This window comes from Ursus maritimus, unplaced genomic scaffold (assembly GCF_017311325.1).
Source record: "Ursus maritimus isolate PB19 unplaced genomic scaffold, ASM1731132v1 scaffold_3, whole genome shotgun sequence".
NCBI lineage: Eukaryota > Metazoa > Chordata > Mammalia > Carnivora > Ursidae > Ursus > Ursus maritimus.
The window spans coordinates 96,179,360-96,190,287 of NW_024425563.1; the positions used below are offsets into that span (position 1 = coordinate 96,179,360).

Below are 10,928 nucleotides of genomic sequence, written 5' to 3' on the forward strand. Positions count from 1 at the left end.
ACACGATTTCTCTTAGATATTCACATGCAAAACAAAGGCAACACACTGCCAGTTGGAGCATATTAGATTTTAAACGAGTGCCATACGAAATGATTTAACAAAACGTCACCTGGTAATTATAAAGCCTCGAACCATATTCTGCAATTAGAGCATAAAATTGTCCGGATCTCTGAGGAAACTCTGTTTCTTTAAGCCACGTGTGATTGCCAAGACCTGTGAACGACAAGACCAGCTCTGATGAAAGAGTTTGTCTGCAGCCATTGACGATATTCTACATGTATTTGTTCTAAAGATTTTTATTTTAAAGTCATCTCTGCACCCAACGTGGGGCTGAAACTCACAACGCCGAGATCAGGAGTCACGCACTCCACCGACGAGGCCAGCCAGGCGCCCTGATATTACGTGCATTGATAAGAACTTCTCTAAGCATGAAAGATACATACATTCTTAAAGAAATATCAGATCCTTGGGTAACAATATGGAAAATGGCAACACTGGGTGCTTAACAAAATCAGGTTTCCATTAAAATGTTCATATGCAGGCAAAGACGGCTAGGATCTGCTTGTGTTGGACTCTGAAATCTAATCTCAAACTCACAGCAAGCAGAAGCCTGAAGAAAAGACATTATTGTTGTTAAGAGTGTGGGATTCCTGCTCCCCTGCCTGCCATCCCCCGGTTTCCAGCATGGTGGCAGGGACTGGGAGGATGGGAGGATGGGAGCCCACAGTGCTGGTGCAGCTTGCTGGTTTCAGGGGGCTGATACAGACTTGCTCTTAAATCTACAGTGGGAGTTTTGACCTGTCCGTGTCCCCACTCCCTTAGGCTAGAAGGGCTTTCTGGGAGGCTGTGATATCTGTTAAAAGACTTACGGACTGGGGCTCCTGGGTGGCTCTGTCGGTGCAGTGCCTGCCTTCAGCTCAGGTCATGATCTCTGGGTCCTGGGATCAAGCCCTGCGTCGGGCTCCCTGCTCAGTGGGGACTCCGCCTCTCCCTCTCCCTCTTCCCACCCCTGCTTGGTGCTCTCTCTCTCTCTCTCAAATAAATAAATAAATAAAATCTTAAAAAGCAAGATTTAAGGACATAGATTGGTCTTCCCCGCCTGGGCAAGGAACAGTGAATGGGGCAAGTCGCAGACAGACCCCAGAGCGTGGGAGGGAGAAGGTGGAGGAGGTAGTGTCTTGTGGGACTAGGGCTTGGAAGGGAAAAGGGAATGCAGCACGCATGTCTGGAACTGGGTGCTTGTTCAGAAGAGAACACAGAGAGGATCCTCGGCTTGCCTCTCAGGTGGCTCTGCGGGCTCCGTCTGAGCCGGACGTGAAGGTTAAGGCAGAGTCGTGGGTGACCCAGCTTAGCGTCACAGGATCAAGACTTGGAGAGTCCTCGTTCTCTCTCTTGATGACCACTGAGACAGCACACACTGAATCCATCAGCAAACAAATGACTATAGCCCTCAATGAGGAATCACAGCAAACCCTGGGAAAGGGGAGAAATCTGACCTCCAGTGTTACGACACTGAAATACTGAAATGCCCCACTTCCGACACCAAATTACAAGGCACACGAAGAAACAAGTATGGCCCATTTAAGGAAAAAAAATTGACCGAGACCATCCCTGGGAAAGTCCAAACACTGGACATAACAGATAAAAGCTATTTTTTAAAATTTATTTATTTACTGAGAGAGAGAGAGAGCACTCATGCATGCTCGCAGTGGGGAAAGGCAGCGGGAGAGAGAGACTCAGGCAAACTCCCCTCTGAGCACAGAGCCCAACGCGGGGCTCGATCCAATGACCCTGAGATGATGACCTGAGCTGAAACCAAGAGTCAGACGCTTAACAGACTGAGCCACCCAGGCTGGAACCTTGATTTTCCTGGGCATTTTGTGCTTCCAGTCATCTATATATTAAAGAGAAATTTTCGGTAGGAGAAGAAGGGGAAGAAGAAAGGGGGGGGTAAACAGAAGGGGGAATGAACCATGAAAGACTCTGGACTCTGGGAAACAAACTGAGGGCTTCGGGGGGGGGGGATTGGGATAGGCTGGTGATGGGTATTAAGGAGGGCACGTATTGCATGGTGCACTGGGTGTTATACACAAGTAATGAATCATGGAACTTTACATCGAAAACTAGGGATGTACTGTATGGTGACTAACATAATATAATAAAAATAAATAAAGAGCAATTTTCCATGTGCTGGGGTTGAGACATGCAATACTGGCCATCAGAAACCTGCGAACGGCACGTTCAGCCATTTCTTCAGCCCCCCGGGGATGAGTGAGAGTCTTTCTTGCCATGTATCTGCAACATTTATTTACTTCCAGAACTTTCTCTAGCATTTCGTTCCACGGAGATCCCCCTCCCCACACAGAAGCATCCTGCGACATGGTTTTAAGGATCTTACCTATAAGAAGGAGGGTCAATATAGACACCGTACTTATGACAATCTTCCACGACTGGGTTAACCTAAAGAGAAGAAAAACAAAAAGAACGTAAGGGTCCAACACCATTAGCCTGTACTTTGAATGTAAAACTAACCACTACAACCAAGTCCACAAATGTGCTTCTTCTAGGCTGAGTCTGAGAATTAATTCACTTCTTAACCGAGCTTTGGAATCGAAAGAAAACAGTTTCTGGGGTGGTGTATTTTTACACTCAAACAGACGTCAGGCCCCTCACTGTCACACTGGTTAAGGTTATGCTGTGTTTAGGTCTCGTGTGTGCACGGGCGTTTTCATGTGTGTGGAGATGCCTACAAGGAGAAAACAGAAAGGGTTATCCTTGCGGTCTGCAGGCAGAAGGAGAAGAGGTTTGAGTCTGATTTCATGGAAATTACGTATTAAGGTGCCTGGATGGCTCAGTCGGTTAAGCGTCCGACTGTTTATCTCAGGTCATGTCATGATCTCAGGGTCATCAGATAGAGTCCTGGGCTGGGCTCCAAGCTGGGTGTGCAGCTTAATTGGAAGGAAGGAAGGAAGGAAGGAAGGAAGGAAGGAAGGAAGGGAGGAGAGGAAGGAGGGAGGAAGGGAGGAAAGCAGGAAGGGAGGAAGGAAAAGAAAAGGGAAAGGAACGGGGCGCCTGGGTGGCACAGCGGTTAAGCGTCTGCCTTCAGCTCAGGGAGTGATCCCGGCGTTATGGGATCGAGCCCCACATCAGGCTCCTCCGCTATGAGCCTGCTTCTTCCTCTCCCACTCCCCCTGCTTGTGTTCCCTCTCTCACTGGCTGTCTCTATCTCTGTCAAATAAATAAATAAAATCTTTAAAAAAAAGAAAAGGGAAAGGAAGAAAGAAAGGGAGAGAAGGAAGGAAGGAAGAAATCAGGTACTCAGCGAAAGAACTAGGACGATTAACAACTGTCTGATAAAGTTCTTTAAATAATCAGGGGTGCCTGGGTGGATCAGTCGTTAAGCATCTGCCTTCGGCTCAGGGCGTGATCCCCGGGCCCTGGGATCGAGCCCCGCATCAGGCTCCTCCGCTGGGAGCCTGCTTCTTCCTCTCCCACTCACCCTGCTTGTGTTCCCTCTCTTGCTGGCTGTCTCTCTCTGTCAAATAAATAAATAAAATCTTAAAAAAAAAATCATAACACTTCCGTCTACCATCTACATGGAAAGGACACAGATCCTAACCACCCGACTCAGTGGACCTTCGCAGGATGCGCACACCCGCGTCACCTCAGCAAGAAGCAGCGAAAGCCCACCGCAGCCCCTCTTGTGGCCCTACCAGACCCTGTGCTTTCCACCGCAAAGGTCACCTCTGCCCCGACCCAGAAGTTTGTCTCGATTCTTTGCCCTCGGAGGGAGGTGAACTTGAAACCACATCCTCTATAAATATTATTGGTTGGTCATGCGGGGTCCGCTGCCTAAAGAGAGTTATTCAAAGGTGGATTTATAGCCCGGGTGAGCCCTCCCGATGGGCTGAATGAAGTGAAAATGACCACATGCCTATGTTTGGCAAAGGTTACTTCTGTTTTTTGGGAAAACCCTGGCTGTCAGCCTCTGCTTTTCAAAGCCCCTTGGATGCCTTCTCCCCGCCTGTGGGACCCTGTCTTCTGCGGGGAGTGCGCTTTGCTACTTTTGATTGGGACCGCCCAATACTGTCTTCTTGTATCATGAGACAAATGACACAAAACTTTGTAGTCCTCCCTCCCTTGTATGGGCAGGACTGTTTCTGTGCAGGGGCTCCGCTGTTACCACTTGAGGGGCTATTCTGTGACTTTCCATTTTTGTTTTCCCAGCAGGCGGCCCAGAGGGGGCAGGGGAGACGGGTTGCAGTCTTTGCCCTCGCACCCCCCCCCCCAGGGCTTCCCTGCAGCTTCCTTGCAGCCAATCCACTCCTCTCTGACGACAGGACACAGTTACTGGCTCCAAATGCGTGCCCGCTAACCGTGCAGTCATTTGTCACCCAAGGATGCGCTCAACGCACTCTGTGTCTAGGGATCTAAACCGTGGGGCTAAGCACCATGAATCACAGAACATGGACGAGCTAAGTAAAAACGGAAATAATCTCTGAAGTCCTAGAGTGAAATAGTAATCTTGCCGCTGCTGTGGTTCATTCTTCTTTAAAGGAGGCTTCTGGTTCACAATCCTTGTGCCCCATGGGCTGGAATGAATCAAAGTACCCCTGACGTGGAAGGGAGACCGCATGCCCCGTGATCTAGAGACACCTGCGGGGGCGCCTGGGTGGCTCAGTCGGTGAAGCCTCTGCCTTCGGCTCAGGTCATGATCCCAGGGTCCTGGAATCGAACCCCACGTCGTGCTCCCTGCTCAGGGGGGAGCCTGCTTCTCCCTCTCCTCCCCGCTCATGCTCTCTCTCACTATCTCTGTCACTATCTCTGTCTCTCTCTCTCTCAATAAATAAATAAAATCTTAAAAGAGAGAGAGAGAGAGAGACTCCTGCCAGGAAACTGTTAGGAAATGACTTTCTCTCAAAAGGAGAAAGGCTTTTATTGGGCTATTTTCCAAGTAAATAGATCGCGTCTGGCCTGCGGGACATACAAGGTCTGAGAGCTTCAGAGTCACGCACCCGTTGGTGTCAGCATTCCCGTGCTCGTGCTCCGAGAGCAGGATACTGAGGCTGGCGCTGCTGCTGGCTTCCTCCGAATGTCCTCTAAAAAACCTGGCGCTCCTTCTCGGCTTCGGTCTTCCACTCATTTTCCCCCACAAGGTAGCAAAGAGCTGGGAGAAGAAAGAAGAGCATCCATGTGCTCTTTGCTATTTTATGGGAAGCATGACGCCCTACAGAGAGGATCTGGGATTGGTTTCTTGTCTTACTTCTCTAGTGTTTCTCCTTCGAGGGGGAAACTGTGAGTAAGTGGATCTGGAAAAGCTGCAGCCCCTTCTGTTGCATCACCTTCCGTGACACATCACAATGGCACAGCGCCCGGGTCAGGCAGCGCACCTGCAGCCGCCTCTCCGCCCGCACAGCCTCGTCCTGAACGCCCGTGTTCATGCTTCCCTGTAAAGCCTGCCAAGGTCCCCCTGTACCCAGCTCTCTGCTGTCACCGACCAGCGGTTTGCTGCGTCCTTTTCACAAGTGAAATACCACGGAGACAACGGGAGACCCCAAAATAACACTCCCCAGTGACACACCTGTCCCTTCCTTCCCACAGGGAACTACGATCTGGAGATGGATCTACAGAATTCCCATGTATTTTTGGATATTTTATCACCGATATATGTGTCCATACAGAACACAGTATTGTGTTTGCTTTCGGCCGAAATGACCTTCCTCCGTTTTCTCCTGTTGTCTTGGGACGCACTCACTCCAGCTCTCTCCCTTTCACGGCTGCACAGTATTCGGTGATGTATTTTATCACATACACATCGCAGTCATCGACCTGGTCTTGTGTGGACGCTCATGGAGGCTGCTTTTAGCTTTTCAGCAGCACAAATAATGGCCAACACCCATCCTTGTGCGTGTCTCGCACCCTTCGCCAGGCCCACACCTACGAGTGAGTTTATCGGGTACATGGTCCCTGGGTGACAGCTTTGGAGCATGACCCCTCTGGTGCTGGCAGCGGGTGGCTGCTGATGGGGACGCCGGGGATTCTGCCTCGTTCGTTCCTGTGTGTGTGCGTGCACATGTCTGCGTGTGCATGTGTGTACATGGTGTGTGTGTGTGTGCCCGTGTCTGTGTGTGCATGTCTGCGTGTCTGTGTGGGCTCACGTGTGGGCACGTACACGTGCATGTGTGTCTGTGTGTGCACGTGCACGCACGTGTGTGTATGTGTGTGACAGTTTGCTCTTTTTCCTCTTCTGATTTCTAACATTTTCTTTCTCTCTTTGATGTTCCTCAGTTTCCCTTCGATACACTAAAGTGTGACATTAGTTCTTATTGTTCCGTTGGACTCGGCTACTTTAAAGGTCCATTTGGGCACTCCTGCATGTCCTCATTTCTGGAATATTCCTCCTCCATCAGTTCTTCAAATGCTGCTTCTCTGCCAGTGCCTCTGGTTTCTCGCGATGCCCGCCTATCGACACGGTGAATTCCTTTGGATCGACTCTCCCCGTAGCTCACTGTCCCGTCATAGCTGGTGTTCTTGCGAGTTCTTCCCTCTTTTTATCTATGCTGCTTTCAGGGTGAATTCATAAGTGCTACTTAACAATTCGCTGATCTACTCTTTGACCCTGTGAGGTCCGGATCTATCCCAAGAAATCCCAGCATGTCTCCTTTTCTACCTCGTTGTCCCAAACTCAACAGGGACAGAATGAAGCAGAGGGACGCGCTGACTCCGGGCTGCGCTCTGATCCCCGCTGCGGGCTGTCCTCCCTCCCACTTCCTGGTTTTCTTTCAAGGATACAGAATGCGCATACAACGACATATTTATGTAAATGTGGTTATGAGCAAACACATATCTGTGTATGTTTGTATCTATAAATATACTCATCTCTTCACATTGTGGAATTGGTAGCTGACCGCAAACCATGTTCTGCATCTTGCTTTTTTCCCTTAAAACATCTGTCTTGGAAGTCCTCCCAACTCCCTTGGAGGTGGCCTTCCCAGTCTTTCATGGCTGCATGCTGTTTTCCGAGTGCCGAAATCTATCCAATCTGCCCCATAGTGATGAGCATTTTTAAAATTTTTTATTATTTTTTATTTTCAAAAAAGATTTTATTATTTATTTGTCAGACAGAGAACACAAGCAGGAAGAGCGGCAGGCAGAGGGAGAAGCAGACTCTTCCCTGAGCAGGGAGCCTGATGCAGGGCTGGATCCCAGGACCCTGAGCCGAAGGCAGACGCTTCACCAACTGAGCCACCCAGGCATCCCAATGAGCGTTAAAAAAAAAAAAAAAACACCTATTTATTTATTTAGAGCGCTCGGGGGAGGGGCAGAGGGAGAGAGAATCTCAAGCAGACTCCACACTAAGCGCATAGCTAGATGCAAGGCTCCATCTCACAGCCCTGAGACCATGACCTGAGCCAAAATCAAGAATCGGATGCTTACCTCACCGAGCCAGCCCAGCACCCCGATGAGCATTTTCACATTGAAAACCACATGGACTCTGGGAAACAAACTGAGGGCCTCGGAGGGGAGGGGGTGGGGGAATGGGATAGGCTGGTGATGGGTAGTCAGGAGGGCATGTATTGCATGGTGCACTGGGTGTTATACGCAACTAATGAATCATCGAACTTCACATCGGAAACCGGGATGTACTGTATGGTGACTAACATAATATAATTAAAAAACATTAAAATAAAAAAAAAAACCACATGCAATAAACAATGGTGAGCTTACATTATTCTGCAGCTGCCGATAAAACAGATTTTTAAGAAGATACCCTGTTTCTTCTCCCGGCTAAGACCCTTGTTCTCCAGGAATCTTTTTTTGGCCTACCAGGTTTTGGTTCATTTCTTCCTCCTTTTGCTTGAAAATTTCTTTTTTTTTTTTAAGTCAATATCAGTTCTTCCTTTATTTCTTTAAGGGCTGTGTAGTTATTTTTATTTTTTCATTCTCTTTTTAAAGAGTTTATTTATTTATTTCAGAGAGAGAGAGTGGGAACACAAGCGGTTTGAGGGGGGTGCAGAGGGACAAGGAGACTCCATGCTGAGCGCAGAGCTGGATGAGGGGCTCAGTCTCACGACTCTGAGATCAGGACCTGAGCCCAAATCAGGAGTCTTCACCGATGGAGCCCCCAGGTGCCCCCCAAATGCCATCTTTATCAGACTATATTTTAACAGAAATATTGTGAAAAGGACCACTCAGCCTCCTACCTGCAACTGGGTTCCCTTTCTTCTAATTGGCACAGATGGAAATTCTGATTGACACCATCTTTCTTAGTGATTCCCTTCCCCGCCTTGCCCCGCTGTGCTTTGAGACCCTTCCTCCGCAGGGCCTTCCCGGCCCCATGATCAGCACTTCCTGACCGAGCCAGGAACAAGAGAAATACACTGGGCTGTGTAACCACAAGTCTCGAGTGCAACCTGTCTCTCTTCTCGCGTGTTCTGCAAGCACTCAGATGAGCCAAGTCCGTCTTCACCACTTTGCTTGGAAATAGTTGCAGCTGAATGTCCAACGTCTCAAGCTCTGTCTTTCCTAGAACACCGGGTCACAAACACAACGCAGCCAGGTTCTTTGTCACTTTACAGCCGGGGTGGCCTTTGCCCGTGTCCCGTAAGGTGCTTTGCATTTTCATCTGGGACCTCGTCACCATGGCCTTTGTGGGCATATTCTACGGATATTCTGTCCGTGAGCACGCTGGCATTCTCCAAGGAGGACCAGGCTGTCTGGAACTCCTCTTTGCTCTCTGAGGGGTCACCAGAAACGTCCTCGGTTGTCTGTGCACGGCAATGCAGGCTTTTTCTAGCATATTCCTCAGAACTGTTCTAGCCTCTACCTGCTACCCACATCCAATGCTGCCTCCACAGTTTTGTATCTTTGTTATAGCCCCCCGCCCCCGGCACCAGGTCCTGTTGTAACCCGTTCAGGGGGAAGCTTTGACAGAAACCACAGATGAGATGGGCTCTTGAGCAAGAGAAATTCATTTCTTGCAGCTCTGGAGGCTGGGAGTCCGAGATCCAGGTGCTGGCAGATTCGGCCTCTGGTGAGGGCGCACTCCTGTTTACAGATGGCCTTCTGGCTGTGTCCTCACACGGGGCAAGGGGCAAGGACCTCTGCGGGGCCTCTTTCATAAGAGCACTAATCCCATCCATGACCTGATCTCCTCCCACAGGCCCCAGCTCCAAATACCATCACACTGGGGATTAGATTTCAACCTACAGATTGGGGGGGGGGGGGCGTCAGGGGACACACACATTCCGTCTATAGCTGTTTTCCTTGTCATCCTCATTGATGACCTTATCCTCCTCACCCTCAGTTATGACCCTTCCCAACTGGGAACTAACTAACAGGCAGGCCCGTTGAAAAGCTTGCATGCAAACTGATGTATTTCTTAAGTAACCAGGACCCAGTCTGTTCCCTGGAATGAAGAAAGGCAGTAGAATACTACATTAATATATAAAAATTTCATCTCAGGGCACCTGGGTGGCTCAGTGAGTTAAACATCTGCCTTCAGCTCAGGTCATGATCCCGGGGTCCTAGATTGAGCCCCATGTCGGGCTCCTGGCTCAGCGGAGAGTCTGCTTCTCCCTCCACCCCTCCCCCTGCTCGTGCTCTCTCTCTCTCTGACAAATAAATAAACAAAATCTTTAAAAACATCTCATCTCATTTTGGGATACAAAACAAAAATCCTACAACTCTGCTCTAAACACTGGTTTCTGATAGACTAGATAACAATAAACTTCAAATAATATCATGTAAGTTATCGACTTTGTATTTCTCCCAAACAATACAATTACCTTGGCCTTGTATAGAAATTGGTGTTATACAGGGATTTAATTTAAACCAATCTAAACTCTTCTGTCACTTAAGTATATTTTGTGTCCACTCTTTGTTACTTTTCCAATTTTTTTCTGTTATATCTCAATCTTAAGCAAGGCATCTTGCTTAAATCCATTTTAAAATGTGAAATTTTTCTACCAAAAAAAAAAAAAAAAGGAAAGAAAGAAAAGGCCATTATCACTTTAATGCATACTACAGGGCGCAGAAGGTGCTGATCTGATCTTTAAAATGTGAAATTTTTCTACCAAAAAAAAAAAAAAGGAAAGAAAGAAAAGGCCATTATCACTTTAATGCATACTACAGGGCGCAGAAGGTGCTGATGGGGACACAAAGAAATCCTGTGTCCCTCTGTGCCCTCTTATTTTCCCAACTAGGGTGAAAACCCAAACTGCCATGTAATATTGAGATACCGAAATCTTTGTCACAAAAGAAGAGTTTGTCTTTAAACCACTTTAGAGTATAATTATTTTTTAAAGATTTTTTATTTATTTTAGAGAGAGAGAGAGCTGGGTGAGGGGGAAGGCAGAGGGAGAGGGAGAGAGAGAATCCCAAGCAGACACCCAGCTGGGCATGGACCCAACATGGGGCTCGATCCCAGGACACTGAGATCATGACCTGAGCTGAAACTAAGAGTTGGACACTTAACCAAATACATCACCGAGGCGCCCATCATTTTAGATTATATTATTAAAAAAACCACTCAGTTTCGAAACCCCTCCTGTTGGTGAGGCCCTGGTGTAAAGAGTATGCCCCCTGATGGAGAGAGGGCAGATGGCGTCCCAGGGGAGGATGTCTAGGGAAGGGAATTGTCCCAGGCCTTTTAGCCACTTGGGGTTGGATACATAACAAGGATGGGCAAAAGCAGAAATGAACATGTGTCCTGGGAGTTGAAATAAATCAGCTCAGTCAATAACAGGGGTAAACTAAGAGAGACGAGGCAGGCAGGACAGGTACAAGGTCTTTGATCGGAATTTGTACTCAAATGCATTTTTTTTCCTTTTTTCAAAATTCTGCTGATATATATATATATATATGATATATTTAGAATAAGATGTCTATATACACAATACATAATATATAAAATTTTATATATGATA

General features: G+C 47.9%; 1 protein-coding gene across 1 annotated transcript in view; it reads right to left on the reverse strand.

Annotated features, from left to right (window-relative positions):
- The window catches only part of SUN3 (Sad1 and UNC84 domain containing 3), a 21,575-nt gene extending 16,432 nt beyond the window's left edge, over window positions 1–5,143 (reverse strand). Inside the window, exons 1-3 of the mRNA XM_008703582.2 lie at window positions 5,016–5,143; window positions 2,399–2,460; window positions 110–213 (exon numbers count right to left, since the gene is read on the reverse strand). Of these exons, the coding sequence (XP_008701804.1) occupies window positions 110–213; window positions 2,399–2,460; window positions 5,016–5,143 (294 nt within the window). The remainder of the gene's footprint in view (window positions 1–109; window positions 214–2,398; window positions 2,461–5,015) is intronic.
- Window positions 5,144–10,928: the final 5,785 nt, after the last annotated feature.